The sequence below is a fragment of the Marmota monax genome, unplaced genomic scaffold, assembly GCF_021218885.2.
Source record: "Marmota monax isolate L192 unplaced genomic scaffold, Marmota_monax_Labrador192_F-V1.1 WCK01_AAM20220418_F8-fsc00051, whole genome shotgun sequence".
NCBI classification, from domain to species: Eukaryota; Metazoa; Chordata; class Mammalia; order Rodentia; family Sciuridae; genus Marmota; species Marmota monax.
The window spans coordinates 10,175,461-10,197,901 of record NW_026695202.1 but is presented as its reverse complement, the minus strand read 5'-3'; the positions used below and the strand labels follow the sequence as shown (position 1 = coordinate 10,197,901).

At 57.8% G+C, this 22,441-nt stretch overlaps 2 protein-coding genes across 5 annotated transcripts in view; both read left to right on the top strand.

The window, feature by feature from the left end:
• The window catches only part of Baiap2l2 (BAR/IMD domain containing adaptor protein 2 like 2), a 28,404-nt gene extending 12,343 nt beyond the window's left edge, over positions 1–16,061 (top strand). For 3 of the 4 annotated variants that reach the window (XM_058574312.1, XM_058574311.1, XM_058574313.1), the window contains 10 exons: positions 1,124–1,195; positions 1,346–1,462; positions 2,084–2,242; positions 12,661–12,813; positions 13,079–13,217; positions 13,314–13,542; positions 14,455–14,568; positions 14,837–15,035; positions 15,441–15,484; positions 15,631–16,061. In XM_058574312.1, the coding sequence (XP_058430295.1) occupies positions 1,124–1,195; positions 1,346–1,462; positions 2,084–2,242; positions 12,661–12,813; positions 13,079–13,217; positions 13,314–13,542; positions 14,455–14,568; positions 14,837–15,035; positions 15,441–15,484; positions 15,631–15,706 (1,302 nt within the window). In that variant the 3' untranslated portion in view covers positions 15,707–16,061. The remainder of the gene's footprint in view (positions 1–1,123; positions 1,196–1,345; positions 1,463–2,083; positions 2,243–12,660; positions 12,814–13,078; positions 13,218–13,313; positions 13,543–14,454; positions 14,569–14,836; positions 15,036–15,440; positions 15,485–15,630) is intronic. The other variant, XM_046429203.2, reaches the window with a different exon arrangement.
• A 2,023-nt stretch (positions 16,062–18,084) lies between these two features.
• Slc16a8 (solute carrier family 16 member 8) lies at positions 18,085–22,441 on the top strand. The gene is made up of 4 exons (XM_046429201.2): positions 18,085–18,298; positions 18,993–19,136; positions 19,354–20,199; positions 21,947–22,441. Exons 1-4 carry the CDS (start codon positions 18,085–18,087, stop codon positions 22,255–22,257), a joined length of 1,515 nt encoding a protein of 504 aa, XP_046285157.1. The 3' UTR covers positions 22,258–22,441.

Here is a 22,441-nt window from a genome sequence, read left to right as displayed (position 1 = left end):
CCCGCGGTGCTTCCCAGGACGCACACCTGGCAGGCTCCATTCTTAGCACCTCTGTCCCCAACACACACTGGCAGTGACCACTCAGGGTTTTAGGGCTTGGCCAGCAGGGGGGAGGGGCCCTCAGCTCCCCAGCAGACCAGCACTTCCCTGGATTTGGAAACAATCTTGGGAGGAAACTTTAACTTTAGAAATGCTACAGCGCACTGGCTTTCCCGCACACTGGGGGCACTGCCAGCCTTGCTGTTTGGTGTAGCACCGCTGCCCCTGGGGACAGAGCACCTGCGCAAAGCAGGCGGACCCAGGGTGGCGGGAAGGCTCCCATGGGGAAAGGGTGAGCAGGGGTGGGTAGGCTGGAGCAAGGGGGTAGCTCCTGTGTCCCCTGCACAGCCTGTGCCCAAGGGCAGGCAGCTGGGTGGAGGGTACATGAGACATGGAGGAGACCACCCAGCCCACAGCACCAAAGCTCATCAGGTCCTGTAAGGGAAACGAGGCTCAGAGAGGGTGGCCACTTGCCCAAACTGCTATCCTGAGCCCTGCCGCCCACCACAGCCTCCCCAGGTGGTCAGACACCTACTTCCTTCTTGTTAAGAGAACCCCCAGCTGCCACCCCCCCCCAATCTGGGCCCCTTTGCTGGGCCAGGCTCTGCCCATGGTGCTGAGGACAGAGGTGGGCGGGACTTGGCTTATGCCACAGCAGCTCCAAGGGGCTTGACCGTGGCCAGGGACACACTGTGCCATGTGGCTGCAGGAGAGAGCCATCGATGAACAGATGTCCAGAGCACATGAGGGCAGGGGAGGATCCGTGGCTGCTGCTGGGGAAGCAGGAAGTCTCAGCAGAGGGCAGGGAAGCTGGCACTTGGGGACTGGTAGGAAACTGAGCAAAGCACAGACTAAGACTAACCCAGGAACCAGAAAACTTGGACGCATTGATCAAGGCTGTGTTTTGAGCTGGTGATTACCCCAGCTAAGTGAGCTTCTTATCCCCACTTCTCTGACCAGTGGGCAGGTGCCTGGTGTGTCGGGAGCACAGTGGGCAGCACACTGCAGCAGAGAATGCCGGGGAGTGCTGGGGCCTGGGAACAGAAGGGCCGCCGTGATCAGCCCCACCCTGCACTCCACACAGGTGCAGACATTCCATGGAGACCTGCTGCAGCATATGGAGAAGAACACCAAGCTGGACATGCAATTCATCAAGGTGAGTCTGCCCTCCCCACCCAGCGCCCAGCTCCCCACAGCAGGCCACCTATCCCAGCACCTAGCATTGACCAGGCCCAGGTTAAACACATTCCCAGCCCTGGGATGGGTGTCCTGGACACTTGGACCCCTGTCTCTCCACCCTCCCCAGGACAGCCGGCAGCACTACGAGATGGAGTACCGCCACCGAGCCTCCAACCTGGAGAAGTGCATGTCTGAGCTGTGGCGCATGGAGCGCAACAGGGACAAGAACGCCCGGGAGATGAAGGTGAGCGCTGGGTCCAGTCTCAGGGGAGCCCCCAGCACCCCCTAAGTCCCCCGCCCGGCACCAGCCCCACGGTGGCCAGCACAGCTAGAGAGGTTGGCCAGCTCCCGAGGCCCCGGCGCTGCTGGTGCCAGGGCCACGCTCGGCACCCCACCTGCCCCGGGGCCTCATGGCCTGTCCCAGGCTCCTGGGTCCCTCCTGGAACCCCAGCGCCCCTCCCCCTCCTCCTACTTCACCAGGAAACTGAGCCCCGGGTCCTGCTGCCCTCAACTTGCAGCAAAGGTGCAATCCCAGCGCCCCTCCTCCTGCCCAGCCAGAGGGCCCTGCCCTGGCCAGGATTAGCCCCCGCCTCTCCGCCTCCTCTCCTGGCCCCTCTAAGTGAGCTCACCTCCCTCTGAGAGTCTCCCCTCCCAAGTCGGGCCTTGGTGATCTTGGCCACCACATCTTCATTACCCAACCTCCTGGGGCCACTCTGCTCAGACCTGTGCCCGGTGCCAGGGGCAGAGTGATGGCTCAGGCACCCCGCCAGGGGGACACTGAGGATGCCCACGGGGTAGGCTCGGGAGCTGGGACCGGCTTGGGGGGGGGGCAGGAAGAGGAGGCTAAGTCAGGACCAGCAACCAGAGCCTCCCACAGGAGAGCGTGAGCCGGCTGCACGCGCAGATGCAGGCCTTCGTGACCGAGAGCCAGAGGGCCGCGGAGCTCGAGGAGAAGCGGCGCTACCGCTTCCTGGCCGAGAAGCACCTGCTGCTCTCCAACACCTTCCTGCAGTTCTTTGGCCGGGTGAGTGCGGAGGCCGGGGGGAGGGGGGCGGAGGCTGCACACAGGAGTCCTCCTCCATCCTTCCTTCATCTGGGCAGAAATTTATTTAAAAAAAAAAAAAAAAGAAATTGGTGCCAGAGATGGACGCTACAGATGCTTGACCACTGAGACACACCCCCAGCCTTGCCCCTCCCCTCTCTCCACTTTCTGAGACACGATTTCCTAAGTTGCTGAGGTTGGCCTCGAACTTCTGAACCTCCTATCTCAGCCTCCAAGTCGCTGGGATTATAGGCATGGGCCATTGTGCCCCACCAGAAATTGACTTTTTTTTTTTTGTACCAGGGATTGAATTCAGGGGCACTCAACTAACAGGGGGTTAAGATCAGCATCTCATTGGGGGGGTTCTTCTTCCTGCCAAGGAGGGTGTAAGCCACCTGAAACTTAAAGTCATAAATAATAGTGAAGAACAAAACACAAATAGTCAGGAATATATTTACAAACAGCAGAGCCCCTGATAGATCTAGCCCACATGGGGGCTGGAACTGGACAAGGAAGACAGCTCCGTCATTTACTTAAGGGACAGCCTTGCTTCCTGATGTCTTGAGTCAGCAGGTTGATTGGCATCTGGGCAGGTCACACCCATCTCAGGTGCTGTGTGGGGCTCCGCAGAGCGGGACAGAGAGCCACAACGTCTCTGAGCAATTGGCTGGGGATAGTCACCAGAGATAGTCTAGAGTCTGACCATTCCCAGACACTAGAGGTTGCTACCCACTAGGCTTCGATGCACAGTGACCCACACACAACCCAGGGACAGCTGGTGACACTCAACCATGGAGCCCTATTTAGTATTTTATTTAGAGACAGGGTCTCATTGACTCTAGGGCCTCGCCATTGCTGAGGCTGGCTTTGAACTCAAGATCCTCCTGTCTCAGCCTCCCCAGCCGCTGGGATTGCAGGCATGTGTCACCGTGCCTGGCGCAGAAATTGATTTTGTTTCACTCTGTCCACCCATCTTTGCTTGTTGCTGTGTTTGTGTCACCATGTGTCCCCTATCTATCCCTCTATTCGTGGTTTTGCTTCTGCAAGGCCCTCGGCTGGACTGTAATGTGCTGGAGCTGCAGGAGAGAAATGGCCACTCACTGTGGCCACGGGCAGGGCTGACGGCGCACTCTGAGTCACTGCAGAAGGTGGTGCCCTTCACCTGACTCCTCCACAGACCTCTCTAAGCATCGCCACTCTGGGGACCAAACTGCCAGCCCATGGCCCTTGGGAACCCCCTCAACTGTGCCCAAGCCACAGCACACACTAGCGCTCACCCTCGGAAAGGGTCCATTAGAACCTCCCTCACCCTGAAATCCCCAGCGCCCTGCGGCGGAGTCCGCCCTCCTCCTGCCCCCACCACTGCTGATCTCCTCTCTGCCTCAGAAGATGCACCTGTTGTCACTGTCGACATTTCACACAAAAGCCACCGAGCAAGTGTGTCCTCTGTGACGGCTCCCTTTGTTGGGCACGCAGCATCCGGCTGTGTGCACGGATCCCGTTGATGGACGGGCGCCCAGTGATGGGCGTGTGGGTCGATCCGCTGGGGCTGTTAATGGCTCCTCTGGGAAGAGCCTCGCTTCTCTGTGTGGACAGACTCTTCCTGCTCTCGGTGTGAGTGGGATGGCCGGGCCGGGTGGTGACTGTGTGTGACTGTTCCAGCGCCTTGGGTGGTGTGGCTGCAGTCCCCGCCCGTCAGCAAGTGCGTGGGGGTGTCCCGTCGCCACACCCTCGCCAACACCTGTGGCCCTCTTTTGCTCCTGGCCGTGCAGTGGTTCCTCGGCGTGGTCTGGTCTGCATTTCCCCGTGGCTAGCACTCAAGCCCGTATTTTTAGTTGATGAGTTATAGTTGTATGTCATGGTGGGGTCTATTGTGACACGTGCATACATGCACACAACACGTGGTGGCACAGTATAATCTGGCCACCACCCCTCCCCAGCACCTCCTCCCTCCTCCTGCTCCCCACCCGTCCCTTTCCTCTGTTGATCTCCCTTGAATTTTCATGAGGTCCCCACCTCACACCCACCTTTCTTTCCCTTGTTCCTCTCTAGTTTCCACAAATAAGAGAAAACATATCACCCTTGACCTTCTGAGTGTGGCTTATTTCACTTAACACAATGGTCTCTAGTTCATCCATTTTCCTGCAAATGATGTGAGTTCATTGTCCTGATGGCTGAATAAACTCCGTGTAAATGCCACGTTTTCTTTATCAACTCATCCCCTGATGGCCACCTGGGCTGGCTCCGCAATTTGGCTCTTGTGAGTTCTGCTGCTGTGAACGTGGGTTTGCGGTTGTCACTCTAGTAAGAGACTCACTCTTCAGGGTAAATACCAAGACATGGTCTAGCTGGTCTTTTGAGGAGCTCCACACTGATTTCCACAGTGGTCACACAAACCTACAACCTCTTGAAGAGTGTCCAAGTGTCCTTCTCTCCCTGCATCTTCTCCAGCACCTATTGTTGTTGTTTTCTTGAGGACTGCCCTTCTGACTGCTGAGAGATGAGATCTCAGTGTAGTTTTGATCTGCGTTTCTCTAATTGCTAATGACATTGAACATTTTTTCATGTTTGTGGCCATTCGTATTTCTTCTTTTGAGAAGTACCTGTTTCATTCATTTGCCCACTTGATAACTGGGCTATTTGGTTTTTGGTGTAAAGTTTTTTGAGCTCTTTATAAATTCTAGATACTAATCCTCTGTCAGAAGAGCAGCTGGCAAAGATCTTCTCCCATTCTGTGGGTTCTCTCTGCACATTCCTGTTTCCTTTGCTGTGCAGAAGCTTTTTAATTTGATGCCTTCCCATTTATTAACTCTTGGCATTACTTCCTGAGCTTTAGGGATCCTATTGAGAAAGTCATTGCCTGTGCCTAGATGCTGGAGTGTGGACCCTACGACTTCTTCTAGGAGTTGCATAGTTTCTACTCTATTTCCGAGGTCTTCGATCCATTTTGAGTTGCTTTTTGTGGAGAGTGAGAGATAAGGGTGAAGTTTCATTCTTCTACATATGGACAACCAGTTGTTACAAAGGCTGCTTTTCTCCAATGTATGTTGTTGGCACCTTTGTCAAGGATCAGGTGACTGTAGATGTGTGTGATTGTCTCTTATTCTGGACCATTGGTCTGCGTGTCTGTCTTTAAGCCAGTACCGTGCAGTTTTCGTTACTGTAACTCTGTTGTATGATTTGAAGCCTACGTATTGTGACGCCTCTGGTATTGCTCTTTGGTTTAAAACTCCTTTAGCTATTTTGGGTCTTTTATTTTTCAAAATTAATTGTTTTTTCTTTTTGCTAGTTCTGTGAAGAATGTCACTGGTATTTTGATGGCGATTGCACTGAATCTGTATATTGCTTTTGGTAGACAGTCATTTTAACTATTAATTCTGCCTCTCCATGAACATGAGAAGTGTCCATCTGCTGAGGTCTTCTTCAATTTCGTTCTTCAATATTCCATAGTGTACATTGTAGAGGTTTTCACATCCTTGGTCTGATTTATTCCTAAGGTTTTGTTTTTTTTTCGAGGCTATCGGGAATGGAGTGGTTTCCTGATTTCTTTTCCAGCTGATTCTTTGTTGGGGTATAGGAAAGCTGTTAATTTTTGTTTGCAGATTTTGTAACCTGCTGCTTTGTCAAAGTTTGGTGTTTTTCTTTTTTAATCTTCTAAGTATAGGATCTTATCTGCAAACAGTGATGATCTAACTCTTTCCTTTCTTGTTTTTATCCCTTTTATTTCCTTCTCTTGCCTAATTGCTCTGGATGGAATTTCTAGCACTGTATTAAAGAAGAATGGCGAGAGTGGACATTCTTGTTCTGGTTTTAAGGAAAATGTTTTCAGTGCTTCCCCATGAGGTTGGCTTGGGTTATGCACACCTGTATGATGTTGAGGGAGGCTCCTTCCTTCCTAGTTTCTTCCATGTTTTTATCATGAATGGGTGCTGAATTTTATCAAAGGTTTGCTCTGCGTCTATTGAGATTACTAAGAGATTTGTGTCCCCAGTTATATTGAGATAATGGATCATATTTATGGATTTGCATATGTCCAGCCATCCCTGCATCTCTGGAATAAAACCATCTTGGTTGTGATGTATAACCTTAATATGTTGTTGAACACAATTTGCTAATATTCTATTAAGTATTTTTGCATCTAAGTTCACCAGGGATGCTAGTTTATAGTTTTCTTTCTTTGGTTTTGGTATGAGTGGGACACTGGCCTTGTAGAATGAATTTGGAAGTGCTCCATCCCTTGCTATTCATGAAATAATTTGAGGAATACTGACATTGTTTTTTTGTTTTTGTTTGTTTGTTTGTTTGTTTTGGTACTGGGGATTGAACCGAGGGGACTTAACCTGAGCCACATCCCCAATCCTTATTCATTCATTTATTTATTTATTTAATTTTGAGACAGGGTCTTACTAAATTGCTTAAGGCCTTGCTAAGTTGCTGAGGCTGGCCTCTAACTTGCAATCCTCCAGCCCAGACTCCTTGGATTACAGGTGGGCACCACCAAGTCTGCAATATTGGTTCTTCTTGAAAGGTCTGGTAGAATTCAGATGAGAATCTATGTGGTCCTGGGCTTTTCTTTTATTACTGCTATTGTCTCATTACAAGTTATTGGTCTGTTGACATTTTCTGTGTCCTTTTGATTTAATTTTGGCATATTGTATTTATCTAAAAATGTATCCATTTCTTCTAGATTTTCCAATGTATTAGAATAGAATTTTTCAAAGTCGTTCCTGATGATCTGCTGGATTTCTGTGATATCTGTGGTGATTTCTTCTTTTTTATCTCTAATTTTATTAATTTGGGTCTCATTTTCTTCTGGTTAGTGTGGCTTAGGGCTTATCAACCTTGTTTATCATTTTAAAGAAACTACTCTTTGTTTCATTGATCCTTTGTATTATTTTTTCATTCTCAAGTGCACTGATTTTGGCTCTGATCTTAATCATTTCCTTTCTTCTGCTGGTTTTGGAATTGGTTTGTTCTTCTTTTTCAAGGAACTTGATGTGCACTGATGGGCTGTTTATTTGGGATTTTTTTCCTATTTTCTTATGTAGGCTCTCATAGTTATGCCTCTTAAAACTAACTTCATAGTGTCCCAGGGATTCTGATGTGTTGGGTCACTATTCTCATTTGACTCTAAGAATTTTTAAATTTCTCCCCTGCTTTCTTCTATCACCCTTTATCATTCAAAAGTGTATTGTTCAATCTCCAGGTGTTTATATAGTTTCTGTGGGTTTTTTAAAAATTTTTTAATTTCATTCCATTATGATCTGATAAGATACAAGGAATTATAGCAACTTTCTGTACATGCTAAGAGTTGCTTTGTGGCCTAAAATAGGGTCTATTTTGGAGAATGTTCCAGGAGCTTCTAAGAAGAAAGTATACTTTGCTGTTATTGGAAGAAATATTCTATAAATGTCTGTTAAGTCCATTTGATTTATAATATTTTTCAGGTTCAAAGAGTCTTTACTGAGTTTGTTTCTAGGTGACCTGTCTAATGGTGCGAGAGGTGTATTGAAATTGCCAGTATTATGTAGTGGGGTCTGTCTGAATCTTCAATGTGAGTAGTGTCAATTTTATGGAATTAGCTGCACCCTCGTTTGGGGTGTAAATATTATTTTTATATCTTCTTGTTGACCTTGTCTCTTCTGATTAATTTTGGTGTGAAATCTGCTTTGTCAGATATGAGTGTAGCCACTTCAGCTTGTTTTCAGGATCCGTTTGTGTGGGATGTCAATTTCCATCCTTTCGCTTTCAGCTGGTGGCTCTCTTTGCCTGTGAGGTGTGTCTCTTGCAAACAACATTTAGTTAGACCTTTTTTAAAAAATCTGTTCTGCCAGCCTCTGTCATTTTTGGGAGGCAGGTACTGGGGCTTGAACTCAGGGGCACTCTATCACTGAGCCACATCCCCAGCCCTATTTTGTATTTTATAGAGAGACAGGGCCTCACTGAGTTGCTTAGCCCCTTGCTTTTGCTGAGGCTGGCTTTGAACTCACGATCCTCCTGCCTCAGCCTCTGGAGCCACTGGAATTACAGGTGTGCACCCCTGTATCCGGCAGCCTATGTCTTTTAAGAGAGTTGAAATCATTTACATTTGATGCTATTATAGAGAGATGTTTATTAATCCCTGCCATTTTGATTTATTTATATTGTTTAATTTGGTCTGTTTCTCATTTGTCAAGATAATTTTCAGATGTTGATATTTGTTCATTTGTGCGCTCTGAGGTTTGTTTTTTATTTCTTCTGTGCGGAGTGTTTCTTAAGTAAGCTCTGTAGTGGAGGGTTAGCACTCATGAATTCTTTTAGCTTCTGCTTATCATGGAAGGTTTTCATTTCTTTTTCAATTCTGAAGGATAGCTTTGCTGGATATAGCAATATGGGTTGACAGTATTTTCTTTTAGGACTTGGAACACATCTTTCCAAGCCCTTTGGCTCTTAGAGTTTGTACTGAAAAATCAGGAGTAATTCTGATTGGTTTGCCTTTAAATGTGACCTGATGTTTTTCTCTTGAGGCTTTTAAAATTCTCTCCCTACGTCAGGCCTTTTACTTATAATGTGCTGTGGAGAGGTTCTCTTTCGGTCTTGTCTATTTGGGGTTCTGAATGATTCCTGACTCTGGTTGTCTCTCTCATTCTCAAGGTTTGGACATTCTTCTGTATTATTTCCCTGAAGAGGTCATCAGCTCCATTCGCCCGCCTCTCCCAACCCTCCTCACTCGGATGCTGCCCTAGAGTTCCGTATGTTCTGATCACGGTTACTTATATCTTTAATACTCTGAATGTTCAGAGGATAGAATCTTAATGACAAATGAAGAGATCGTCTCCATTGAGGTGGCCAAAATAGTTGACAGGACCATAGGTGGTCGCCGTCTATGCCCGGCTCTGTTTCTTCGCGAGCAATGCACAGAGAGCAGCCAGGTGGGGGTGCGGACCCCTCCCCTTTTTGCGCTGCTCTCTGAGCTGCTGGTTGCCTGGCCTGCGGCTGAAGCAGCCTGGAGTTACTCTCAGCTTCCCTTCCCCCGTGTGAGGTAGGATGGGAGGGGAGGGCTGTCAGCTGGGGTTTGCCGACCACACGGGTGCCCTCCCAGGGTGGAGCTGCCGCAGTTCCATGAGTGGAGTTCAGGCGGGTGGCACTGGAGTCTGACCAGGCCTCGGGGGCTCTGTTGGTGGCATCTACTTGGGAGAGATTAGATCAACACCCCCCAGGGCCTGCAGGTCTGGGCCGGGAGTGTGGCTCTCGGGAGCCTCCTAGGAGTCTTCTCGTGGGACAGTAGACCCCTCTGGTGCCCAGGAACACAGACTTCCGGGGTGGAGTCCCCCAGTGTGTTCACACCACCTGTTCAGATCCTCGACCCCTCAGCTGGTCACATGAGCCACCAAACGCAAAGGAGAAGTGAGTTGGCTCTCTTTGCTGTTCAGACTTGAATGCCCCGGGGACAATCCCCTCTGGGCCTGTTCCACTCTGTTCTGCCAGGTGCACCTGGGCTGCGACAGGCGCTTGGGGACAGGGTGGCGGTGTTGGCTCCACCTGCAGGCTCCACACAGCAGCTGCAGTGTGGCTGCCTCGGGAGGGCGCTGCCCGAGCTCCCCGCGGCGGCTGAGAAACACATTGAACTTTCTGATCCTCAGTGCCCAGTGCAGCCCCTGGACCAGCCGGGCTCAGGCTGCTTTTCTGATCTGGGTTTCTCTGGACCAGATGGTCCTGTCACTCTGTTCATAAGGCACAGTGGGAACAAGAGTTGAAGTATCAGTGCTTGGGCACAGCGAGGTGTCCTTCTCATTCATCCCGACAGCCCAGGTTTGGACGGTGACTTGGCTGGGGTGTGCACAGCAGGTGAGGTCACGGTCCTGGGATCGCGCCTTTCCGTGCCCTGGACAGTGGCCTCCGAGCAAAATGTCTGCTCCTGGCCGCTGGAAAGGCGCCGATGAGCAGCCGCTGTCTCAGGCGGGCTCCGTGCTGCGCGTCAGGATCCTTTCTTATCACTCATAGAACTTTCAAGTGTCGCTGAGCTGCATTCGGCCATGACTTGCTGTCAGTCCGCCGGGTATTGCTCCCAATTTCCCTTCCCGCCAGCGACCCGCGCTGAGGAGATGAACTGGGTTCAAAAGAGCTGGCCGCGACATTAGGCTCGAAAACGGCGGAAAAGCGCCGGACACAGAAGTAATTTTCCTATGGAGGGTGGGACGGCCCTGCGACCTGAGGGTCCGCTGGAAAAGACAGCCCGCACCCGGAGTCCCTTTATTTTTATAGGGGACCCACAAGGGAGTCTCGAGGCAGGCGATGAGGCCCCACGGGTGTCCCGCGCGTGGCCGCGAAGGGGATTGGGCGATGCCAGGCCAGCGCCCGGGCTCCAGCAGGATGCTCACTCCTGGGCGGGCGGCTCCCACATTCCCAGTGGGTTGTGCCATATGGAAGAGTCCCCCGTGGCCAGGTGTCCCTGTGCTTCTGTCCAGAGTCAGGGTTTGCCCTGCTCAGCAGGCTCTTCCTCTCCGCACGAACCTGGAATTCGCGTCTAGGTCCACACAGAGGTCCTTCCAGTCCGGCGACCTGCCCGGGTGGGGGCAGCTGAGCGCTGTCCAGGCGGTGTCTGGGGGCTTGGTCGTCCCTCCCAGGACCCCCTGGTGCCCACGGTGTTTTCCCCTGATGCAGACAGAAACCCCTTTAAAATTACCATCCTCAGATGCGCTGAGTGTGAGGCATTCTAGAAATGGTAGCTTGTGAGCTATGCATTGTGAGCCTCCCTTTGCTTCCTGCCTCTGGGACAAGTGCAGTGAGGCCCCAGGCTCTGCCTTTGGCTATTTTACTAATTAAACACTGCGTGAGACGATGGGGTGTCCACTGAGCAACCAGGCCAGCCGATGGGACACTCATCGCTGCCTAGTGGTGCTGGGCTGGGTTCAAGGAAGGAATCATTGAAAAGTCTGGTCATAAAGGGGGCAGGATGGTGCACACCTGTAATCCCAGCAACTCAGAGGCTGAGACAGGAGGCGCTCAAGTTGGAGGCCAGCCTCAGCAACTTAGCAAGACCCTGCCTCAAAACAAAAATTTTAAAAAGGGTTAGGGATAGCTCAGCAGTAGAGTGCTTGCCTAGCAAGGGGAGGCCTTCAGCTCCATTGCCACCAAATCCCAAACACTGGTGGTGTATTCGTATGTGAACACAGGAGAGTCAGGTCCACCTCATTCTCCTGCTCCCCCATCCCCCTCCCTCCCTCCCCTTTGTCTGACCCTGAACTCCTGTCCCCCCACTCCTGGCAGTGGGTCCACACATCAGAGAGAACCTTCAGCCTTTGCTTTCTGGGGCCTGGCTTATTTCTCTTAGTGTGGTGGCCTCCCAGAAGGTCACCTCCCAGATGTCATTCTTATGCACATGATGACGTATCAGCTGTGCCTCAGGTCTGTGCCAGCAGGTGGCATTGTTGACCTGTGCAAACAAGGTGTGGAGTCTTCCACCTCAGCCTTCAACTCAGCCTGGAGTAGCTCATGGCAGACCACCACTCACAAAATGGAGTGGGCAATGTTGGGCACCCCTGGACACTGCTGCTGCGGTCACTCAGAGACGGCCCGACCTCCAGGCTGGTTGGCACAAGAAGGGCAGGTCCCCAGCAAGCGGCTCACTCCCCTGGGACGGTTGGTTTCTCCAGGAGTAGCAAATCCCCAGGATGTTAAAGCATCTTAAAATACCGGAAATAAAAGTCATGATCAGACACGCGGCGGTCTAACATTTACAGGGACTTTGTAGGTGTGGACTGTGCTCAGCTGCTGCGCTCCCTGTCCTTGAAAGTGTTCAACAGGAGCCGAGGCTGAGTGTGAGGTAGAAATAGTAGCTTGTGAGCTACAGGGACACACTGGAAACTGTTTGAGAGACCTCTTTCAGAAAACCACTCAAAGTGCCTTAAATGAAAAAGGGTTAGTTAACTAGAGAGATTTCAGATATAGCTTGATCCAGCTGCACAAAAGTATGCCATCGGAAGTCCGCCACCATCTGATGCTTAGGTCTTAGCTTCCTGTACTGGCCCCACTCTACCTGGGCATTGCCAGATGGCTCCAGGGTAGGTACTGGGCTGGGGTCTTGGGTCACAGCTTTGGGGAGGGAGCATGCCCAAGCCCATCTCTTGTCATCAGGATGATGGGGCCGCCTGGTGGCCAGGCCTGGGCTTCTCTGCTACCCATGAAGCTGCCTGCAGGACAAAGCTCACAGGCTGGGCCGGACAGGGGCAGCGCCTCAAGGAGGACTGGAGGGACTTTGACACAAGGCGGGGCGAGGGTGGCAGTGAGCGGCCTGAGCGGCCCCCAGGGGTTCCCGGTTCCTCCCAGAGGACATCGGCCATCCCGAGCTTCAGGGCCCGTCCAGGAGCCCGCAGACTCCGGGGGCCGCCGGACGCGGCTGACCCGTGTCCTCCCGGCAGGCCCGGGGCATGCTCCAGAGCCGCGTGCTGCTGTGGAAGGAGCAGTCGGAGGCCAGCCGCAGCCCGTCGCGCGCCCACTCCCCGGGCCTGCTGGGCCCCGCGCTGGGGCCGCCCTACCCCGCGGGCCGCCTGACGCCCACCCGCCTGGACATGGTGAGGCCCTGGGCGCCCCCGCCACCCTTCGCGCCCCCGCCGCTCCCGGCGGGGCCCTGGAGCCTGCGGCCCCCCAGGCTCCCGCCCTACGCCGCGCCCCTCGGGCCGCGCTTCCGCCCCGGCGCGGCCTCGGCGCCCCCGTGGTGGCCCGGCCGGCGGCCCCACAACCCCTACGCCGACGTCTGGGACTGGGGCTGGGGGTGGGGGCTGGACTAGGGCGCGGCCGCCCCCGCCCGCCCCACCCGCCCTGCCCTCTCCCCCGCAGCCCCCCAGGCCTCTGGGAGAGTTCAGCTCCCCGCGCAGCCGGCACGGCTCCGGCTCCTACGGTCCTGAGCCCGCCGAGGCGAGGTCCGCGTCCCAGCTGGAGCCAGACCGCCGGTCCCTGCCCCGGACGCCGTCGGCCGGTGAGTACCCCGGGTTGGGCTGCAGCAGGAGGGATGGAGGGCAGACTCCTGGGAGGACTTCCCGCTCATGCTCCGCTGCGCTTTCTGCCCCGGCAGCCTCGCTCTACACCAGCAGCTCCCAGCGCTCGCGCTCCAACTCTTTCGGCGAGCGCCCGGGAGGCGGCGGCAGCAGCAGCGGGGGCGCCAAGAGAGTCCGCGCCCTGGTCTCCCACTCCGAGGGCGCCAACCACACGCTGCTGCGCTTCTCGGCCGGAGACGTGGTGGAGGTGCTAGTGCCCGAGGCCCAGAACGGCTGGCTCTACGGCAAGCTGGAGGGCTCCTCCGCGTGAGTGGGAGCAGGAGGCAGGGAGGGGGGCGGGTGGGGGCCTGGGGGAGAGCTGGGTTGGTCTCCAGAAAGGGAGTGTGGAGGGACCCAGTGTCCGCAGGAGAAAAGGGGAAGTTGCGGGCCTGCTGGACCAGGCAGTGCCGCCCAAGGGACTTTGTGGCAGGACAGCTAGAGGTGCCCACTCCCACCCACGGAGGAGGAGCAGGGCCCCGAGTGAGTGGACAGGTGCTCAGGTGGCCACTGTGGCCCCAGTCCATGGGAAGATGAGTGGGGCTGGGGATGGCCACAGGCAGATGGAGGGCTGGGTGGGTGGGCGGTGGGTGGCCAGACGGGTGGGGGACTGCTGGGTGGGTGGGGTGACCTGGGCCAGTGGGTGCTCTGGTGGATGCGCAGTAGGCGTCTAGTGGGAGGCCGCCCAGGTGGATTGTGGGTCTTTGGCCCAAGATGTGAGTGAAGTGCAAGGTCGGGGCTGGGCAGGTGACCCGGACCCAGAGCAGAAGGGGTCAGACGCCTGAGAGTGTGGGTGGAGGCCGCCCTCCAGTGCCCACAGCCGCCCTGTGGGAGCGGCCTGCCCCGGCCTGACACTCCCCTGCTGGCTCAGGGCTGCTTCCTCTGTGGGAAGGTGACAGGAGGTGTCATCTTAGGCACATCCCTGAAAACAGGCGGAGGCTAGCCAATGGCTGTGTCTGTGCCTGGAGGCCTCGCGGGGCCGGCCGGGACGCTGTGATTGGCTCCTGGGGACATTTCCCGGGTGTTCTGAAGAGTGATCAGGCCGAGAACTGCCACCGTGTCCCTCCGGCCAGCCGGCCCAGCTGCTCTAGAGGGGCGCCCAGGTGGGGGCGGTCGGCGCTGGGGGGCAGCTGTCCCGGGGTCCTCTGGGCCTGCTCAAGGCCCCTGGCCTCTGCCCCGCAGGAGCGGCTGGTTCCCCGAGGCCTACGTGAAGCCTTTGGAGCAGGTGCCCGGGAGCCCCCTGAGCCCCGCGAGCCCCGTGACCTCCCTGAACCCCGCGAACGAGCTACCTTCCAGGTACCTTCCCGGGGTGGGCCTACCTTCCAGGTGCCTTCCCAGGGTGGGCCGGTGGCCGCGGCAAGGGGAGGCAGAGTGCCACACCCTGGGCGCATGGAAGGTCATTGTGTCCATCCCCCTGCCTCCCTGCAGGCGCTCCCTTGCGCTGACTCCCTCTCACCCAGGTCCAGAGAAAGAAGCTGGAGGATGCTCAGGGGACCAGCAGATGGGGTGGGGACACCAGGGACGACCCCTGAACCCCGTCTCTCCCTCCTTTCTCTGGACTCAGGTCCTACCCGCTCCGGGGCACCCACAGCCTTGATGACCTCCTGGACCGGCCAGGCAACCCCGCAGTGTCCTCCGAGTACTGGGATGGCCAGTCTCGACCCCGCACCCCAAGCGGGGCCCCAAGCCGCGTCCCTAGCCCTGCGCCTGCACCCTTGCCTGGCAGCCGCCGAAGCAGCATGGGGGGTGTCAATGATGTCAAGGTAAGTCCCCAGCCATCCTCGGCCCTGGGCAAGGAGGCGGGACAGGGAAGCCTTCCTGTGCTGCCTGGCAGGGCCCCCATCTGTCCCCAGGCTGCCCCTCAGTGCTGGGAGGGAGGGACAGGGTCCTGAGCCTCGGGGAGGGAGGGGACAAGTGTCTCAGGGATGCAGCCTGGTGTCCCGGGGTGGGGGCCACTGACAAAGTGCCGGAGTCCTGGGGCCACCACAGGCAGGTGAGGAGGGAGGGGACCTTCCAGGGGAGGGACAGCCTGTCCCAGGAGATGGTGCCTGCGTGCCCAGGGCTCTCTTAATGCCAGTCTCCTCTCCCCAAGTCTGGTCTCTGCGTCCAGGCCTTGGCCTGCTGGGGTGCCCAGGGCTGGCCTGACCCACCTCCTCCCTCCCCCACAGAAACTGATGTCCTGGGAGCAGCACCCTCCAGAGCTCTTCCCCCGGTGAGTCCCGCCATCGGGGCCAGAGGGCAAGTTGGGGTGAGGGGTGATGGGGTGACCAGGATGGCCCGGAGGTGGAGCTGGGCACCCTCCCTGGCCCCGGGTAGCCAGGAGCCTGGACCCTCATGGTAGCCTCTCCCTCCACACAGGGGCACGAACCCCTTTGCCACCGTGAAGCTGCGTCCCACTGTCACCAATGACCGCTCGGCACCCATCATCCGCTGAGGGGCGCCCCTGGGGGGCCCGAGGTGGCCTGTGCACCTGCGTGGAGCTGGTGTGGTGGCGGTGATGGCAGCAGCAGCCCCCGCGGATCCCAGATGCTGGAGCCCTGACCCCGCGGGGCCTTCCCCACCCGCCCCTCAGCCCGAGGGCTCAGGACAGCGGCCTGTGGTCTGGGTCGTCACAGCGCAGCAGGGGACTGAGGGACAGAGCAGCCTCTTCCCTCAGGGGCCGAGAACTCTCCCAGGGCAGCCTCCTGACCCCAGCCCTGCCCCCACTCTCCCCGTGGGGAGGAGACCCCTGCCCCCCACGTGTCCCCTTTCACTTTTGTAAAGGATGAAAATAAAGGCAGTGGGCGTGGCCCAGGTGTGGTGTGTCTGACTCGGGGACAGGCCGGGAGCTGGGGAGGGAGGACGGAGTCCATGGCGGTTCCTGGGAGGCCCTCACTCCCGGCTCTCCTTCCCCTCACTTGAGCATCGCTCTCGGGCTGCCCTCGCCCTCAGATCCAGTCCCCGTGTCCACTCCAGAAACCCAGGAAGGAGTGGGGGAGGTGGCATGGCCCAAGTCGGGGACCACCGCCTCCCTGGCGGCCTGGACACAGCGGCCTTTGTCCCAGCCCCCCACCCCCACGTTCCCAGGCCGGATTAGCCTTATCCAGGGGGAGCCGGAGCCCTCCTGGAATGTGGCCCGGGACTGTGGGGCAGCCAAGGGGCTGAGGTGACAGCCCAGGACAGGCTGTGCCCCCAGAACCAGGTCCCCTGGGCAGGCTCTGTGTGACTTCCACCTGATGCCCCAAAGGTAGAAGGGGTGTCCTTGTCCGTCTTTGGGCTGGGACAGGTCACCCCACCGTGGAGGCCCACCTGGCCCAGTGTTCATGGTCCCTCTCTGCTCTGTCCCCCATCCTGGGCAAAAGCCTCTTAGCGCAAGGCTGGGCGGGGGCAGGGGTGGGGGACGCTCTAAGCCCCGGGCCGGGGAGGGAGTCCGCAGGAGAGCTCTGGCCACTGCACCAGGAGCGCCCGGCAGAGGGGGTCTGCAAGACCCATCCAGAAGCTTCCCTGCAGGCCTCGGGAGATGTGAGGCGGGCACCCGAACTCGGGCTTGGTGAGTGTGGGTGAGGCCTGCCAGGACTCCTTGGTCCCTGTCCTCGCAGCTATGGTGAAAGGGGACAGGTAAAGCCAAGTCCTGGGGCTGGTGGAGGGCAGAGTCACAGACCCCCCTGGGGAGGGGGCCTGTCTTGCCAATGCCAGGAGGGAGGGCACAGACACCCAGAGCCGCAGGAGGGAAGGAGGCTGTGCCGGGAGCCCTGGGCTCCTGCTGCCCTCTGGGCTGGTCCACCTTCCTCCTCGGTCACAGGGCCCACAGGGCTGTGAAGAGACCCCCAGCTGGAGCTCCAGGGTCTCTGAGCTCTGGAGCCGTCATCCATGGATGGAGGGTGGGTGGGGAGGGTGGGCTGCCAGGGTTGGAGGCAGGTCTACTGGAGCAGTGCCTCTCAAAGGTCCCCACTGGGCCAGGCACGGTGACACATGCCTGTAATCCCAGCGGCTCGGGAAGCTGAGGCAGGAGGATGGAAAGATCAAAGCAACTTAGCAAGACCCTGTCTCTGAAAGGGCTGGGGATGTGAGTAAGTGCCGTGCCCCTGGGTTGGCACTTAACCAACCAGAGCCTTTTGTAAAGGTTCAGGGATTGGTACAAATAAATAAATAAATAAATAAAATCTCACTGTCCAGTGGGATCCAGAGCCCCTTCCCTGACCCCGAGGTTTCCAGCTGGCCCAGGAGTGGTCATCAGCCATCATACAGGTGGGAAAACAGACCCAGTGAGGACAAGGGACCTGCCCAGGTCACAGAACAAACAGGGCCTGGGCTGGACCTCAGCACCCGCTTCTGAGACAAGGCTGAGGTCTGTGGTCACACGTTTCCCTGTAATGTTCTGGTGACAACAGTCATTCCTGATCATGGAGACAAATTAACATCCCATAAGCCACAGAGAAAGGTCGACCCGCTCAGGCCCTCTCTACCGCTGACACCCGTCCCACTGAGTGCTCCTTGTGTCCAGAGACTGCCACATGTACTCACTGGGGACACTGGCAGTCCCAAGCACCCCCTGGGCACCTGCTGGCTGCCAGCCTCTCACCTCCTTCTCCTGCGTCACCAGGTCCTGAGGGGAGAGGTGCTCTCCCGGGAGCCTTCCTGAAGCCAAGCCTCAGGTAACCAGTAACCTCGCTCCCCTTGCAGGAGGGGCAGGGCGCTTCCCCCCACCCCGTCCCTCCTGCTGCGGGGCTCTCCGGGGTCCCCTCCGCATCGGTCTCCTCTTTGAGCCCTCCATCCCCCTGCTGTGCGCTACAGCCTCACTTGCTCTGTCTTTTCCCAGCAGCAGCGGTGGTGATGGGCGCTGGCGGACCCAGGCCAGGTGTGGGCCCCCCAGACGGCGGCTGGGGCTGGGTGGTGCTGGTCGCCTGCTTCGTGGTCACGGGCTTTGCCTATGGCTTTCCCAAGGCCGTGAGCGTCTTCTTCCGCGCGCTCATGCGCGACTTTGGCGCTGGCTACAGCGACACGGCCTGGGTGTCCTCCATCATGCTGGCCATGCTCTACGGAACCGGTCAGCGCCCCTCCCAGGGCCTCCACTCCCCAGGGGCCCAGGACTGGAGGGTTGAGTCGGGAACCAGCAGACACCAGACCCCTGAAACATCCCTAACCCCCTCCTTCCTGCGGAAACCCTGCACCAGAGGGAGGGAAGGGGACAGGAAAGGGACAGCAGGCCTGGCTGACCTGGCCAGCTCGGTCAGCTGCAGGGTGGAACAGGGGCTCCATTCCTGCCAACCGACATGCACCCACTGTTCCTCCCCGGCTAGGCGAGCCCTCTATGCCGCCCCAGCCCACCCACCGGTTTTACTATGGAAACTGAGGTGGCAGGAAGCATCCTGTCCCTGTTGCCCCAACCACCTGTGTATGGGGGAGGGGATGAGGGGGCGACTGGGGAGGAAGGCAGCCGGTGGGATTCCAGGCTGTCCCTGGGGACCTGGAGTTGTGAAGACGAAAAGCCAGAGAAGCCTCCTTTTCTGCCTTGGGTTCTGGGTTCTCAAGAGCCATGAGGGATGGGAGCTCTGGTTCAGGACAGAGCCTTTCCCCACCGCCCCCTCCGTCTGTCCTCGCCAGCCTGTGTGACCTGGCCAGACACCGCCCTCTCTGAGTCTCTGGACGTGTGCGACTTTATCCCTTCCAGCCTGGCTGATGTCCCCTGGGGCGGGGGGATGGGCCACCTGGCCTCGCTGGTGAACCTGCCCTGCCCACAGGCCCCGTGTCCAGCATTCTTGTGACTCGCTTTGGCTGTCGCCCGGTGATGCTGGCGGGTGGGCTTCTGGCCTCAGCGGGCATGATCTTGGCTTCCTTCGCCACGCGCCTGCTGGAGCTGTACCTGACGGCCGGGGTGCTCACAGGTGAGGGGCACTGCTCTTCTTTCTCCCCCGCCCGGTGGGGGTGCGGGTCGGGAGTCCTTCCTGTCAGACAGTCCCTCCTGTCCTTCCTTAATTTCCCCACAAAGTGCCCTGGCTCAGTTCCCCAGGGGTTTGCCCTTCCCGTCGGCCCGACCTCTCGCTCCGGCCGGGCCGGGCGGGGTGCCCTGGGGAGCCGCGCCCAGCGCCGCCTCGCCCGCAGGCCTGGGCCTGGCCCTCAACTTCCAGCCGTCGCTCATCATGCTGGGGCTGTACTTTGAGCGGCGGCGGCCTCTGGCCAACGGGCTGGCGGCGGCGGGCAGCCCCGTGTTCCTGTCTGCGTTGTCGCCGCTCGGCCAGCTGCTGCTCGAGCTCTTCGGCTGGCGCGGCGGCTTCCTGCTGTTCGGCGGCCTCCTGCTGCACTGCTGCGCCTGCGGAGCTGTCATGCGGCCCCCGCCCGGGCCCGGGCCCCGGCCACGTGCAGACCGCGAGGAGGACTGCGCGGGGGACGCCCCCGGAGAGGCGGAGGCGGATGCCGAGGGCACGAGGCTGCGGTTGCGCGAGGCGCCCCCTAGCGGCCGGGCCCGCCGGCGCCTGCTGGACGTGGCCGTCTGCACCGATCGTGCCTTCATCGTGTACGTGGTCACCAAGTTCCTGATGGCGCTCGGGCTCTTCGTGCCTGCCATTCTGCTGGTGAACTACGCTAAGGACGCGGGTGTGCCTGACACCGAGGCCGCCTTCCTGCTGTCCATTGTGGGCTTTGTGGACATCGTGGCGCGGCCAGCGTGCGGAGCCCTCGCGGGTCTGGCGCGCCTGAGACCACACGTCCCCTACCTCTTCAGCCTGGCTCTACTGGCCAACGGGATTACCGATCTGAGCAGTGCGCGCGCGCGCTCCTATGGCACCCTTGTCGCCTTCTGCATTGCCTTCGGCCTCTCCTATGGCATGGTGGGTGCGCTGCAGTTCGAGGTGCTTATGGCAGCTGTGGGTGCGCCCCGCTTCCCCAGCGCGCTGGGCCTGGTGCTGCTCGTGGAGGCCGTGGCTGTGCTCATCGGACCGCCTTCTGCAGGTGCCCCCCGCAGGAGGAGGGGATGGATGGCAAGGCTTAGTGCCACTTAGTCCCTGGGAAGCTCTCTCCCTGTCCCAAATGGAACTTTGGGGATGAGGGGAAGGGACCAATGACAGAGGCAGCTGGTGGGTGGACTCCCCTTGTGGCCAACCCCTCCCCCAAGCAGGAACCAGCTGTGAGTGGAGAAGGAAAAGCCAGGGAGGAGCCAGGAAGAAGCCAACCTGATAAGGCCCCCAGCCACGGCAAGCAGGGGTGCAAAGGCCCGGGAAGCGTGGGTGCTTATTCTCATTTTGCAGATGGGAAAACTGAGGCACTGAGGCACTGCGGGCCAGGACAAGTTGCAGTCCCAGAGTTAGAGCCATAACCTGCCCATGCTCACTGTCCACCCCTTGAAAACAGTGTCTGGATGGCTTAGTTCCTGGGCCTGTAAGGGGGACAGCTATGATGTCTTTGGGAACCAGTCTCAGGGACAGTGTGAGGGTTCTTAGAGGGCAGCCGGCAGGAGGAGAGGCACCTGCGCCTTTCACTGTGCAGGCTGCTTGCAGGGCGCTCTCCGTATCACCTGCCTTGGGCAGTCACCATGATGATGGCCAGGGGTGGTGTCCTGTAGAGCTCCCTGGGGTGGGCACAGCATGAACAGGTGCAGGGTTTGCCTTGAACCTTAGGAGTGAGGCAGGACTAAGACTGGAGAGACGGGAGTCGGGGTCACGTGTCTTCCTGGGTTGCCAGAACAGCAGGATGGGGTAGTGACAGGGATGGAGGAGGCCACTTGTGCTGGGGCCCCGGCTGCAGCTGAGTTGGGGGGAGCTGCCATCTTCCCTCCAGGATGGGACTAGCATTGCCCTCATCAAGCTTTATTAACCTGCCGGACCCAGTGTCACTCATGGGCATCCTAAATCCAGCCCCCAGAGGCGTAGGAGCCCACCTGCCGTTTCTTGTCCCTGGAGTGGTTCTAATGACCAGAGAATGCATCTCTACAGGGCTGAGTTTGGGAGGGGTGGACTGGCTGGCTGGGCAGGGACCAGGATGTTTGGAGGAAGACTGCTCAGAGGAATATAGGTGGGGAAGCTGGCCTGGGGGATACCAGGGAACTTCCTGAAGGTCACAGACTTGATTGGTCAGCTACAAGAATGCTCCAGAGAGAGGGTGGGGCCCCCAGAGGAACCACAATTTAGGGGATAAATACTTGCAGTCAGAAAAATTTTCAGGTGCCAGCATCTGTGAGGTCCTGCCTGATTCAATCCCCAGTGTGCACACATGCACACATGAGCATGCGCGCAAGCACACGCACACACACGCACCAGGGCAGAGGCTGAAGCCTGCTCAGTCGGGTGCTCGAGGCCCAGGGAGGGCAGGAGGCTGGAGGAGGATGAACCATGTCCCTGAAGACCAGGGCCGTATGCAGAGAGAGCAAGAGCTGGAGTCCCAGGAGAAAGGGTTGAACCAGGGCCCCTCCCCACTGCCACCTGGGCAAGTCACAGGACACTTATACCTGGACACATGCAGTACCTTCTGTACTCTATAAAGAGCTGCCTCACCCCGAGTCCCACAGTGCTTAAGAGGCCCAGGGAGAGGGAGTGACATTTCTAAAGTCTCAAGGGGCAGAACCTGTGTGGGGCTTGGTGTCTGTAGAATAGGATAAAGACAGGGGCATGTGACAGTCACCAATGAGCCCTACCACATCAGCAGCGCTGCCTTTCACTGAGGGCGACCCGCCCAGGCCCTGACCTCCTGTCCCCACCCCCAGGCCGCCTGGTGGACGCACTCAAGAACTACGAGATCATCTTCTACCTGGCTGGCTCAGAGGTGGCCCTCGCGGGGGTCTTCATGGCTGTCGCCACCTACTGCTGCCTGCGCCGCTCTCGGGACACCCCACCTGGCCCCACCACTGGGGCCAGTGACACTGAGGACGCTGAGGCGGAGGGGGAACCTGAGCCCCTGCCTCCCGGCACCCAGGAGCCCCGCAGCCTCGAGAGCCTGGAGGTGCCCAGCCCCCGGGCTGGGTCTGTGGGACAGGAGCGGGAGGCAGACCCAGGGCGGAGCCGGGAGTCTGTGTAGCACTGGGCGCGACCCCAGGCTTGCCCTCTCAGAGGGCCTGGTCAGGGTGGTCCCTCCAGGGGGCAAGTTTGGGCTGCAGTTGATCCCTTGGGTATCCCAGGAATGTCCTTCCCGCTGCCGGCCTCTGTCCCCTCGCCAGTGAAGCTGTGTGGACTGACAGGAACTCAAATTGATAAAGCTCAGC

What these genes read in the sequence shown, in the direction of transcription:
- Slc16a8 (XM_046429201.2), top strand. Translation starts at nt 18,085, where the DNA reads ATGGGCGCTGGCGGACCCAGGCCAGGTGTGGGCCCCCCAGACGGCGGC. An exon ending in GACGGCCGGGGTGCTCACAG is followed by an intron (nt 19,137 to 19,353) that starts GTGAGGGGCACT and finishes CCTCGCCCGCAG; the next exon opens with GCCTGGGCCTGGCCCTCAAC. An exon ending in CATCGGACCGCCTTCTGCAG is followed by an intron (nt 20,200 to 21,946) that starts GTGCCCCCCGCA and finishes CCCCACCCCCAG; the next exon opens with GCCGCCTGGTGGACGCACTC.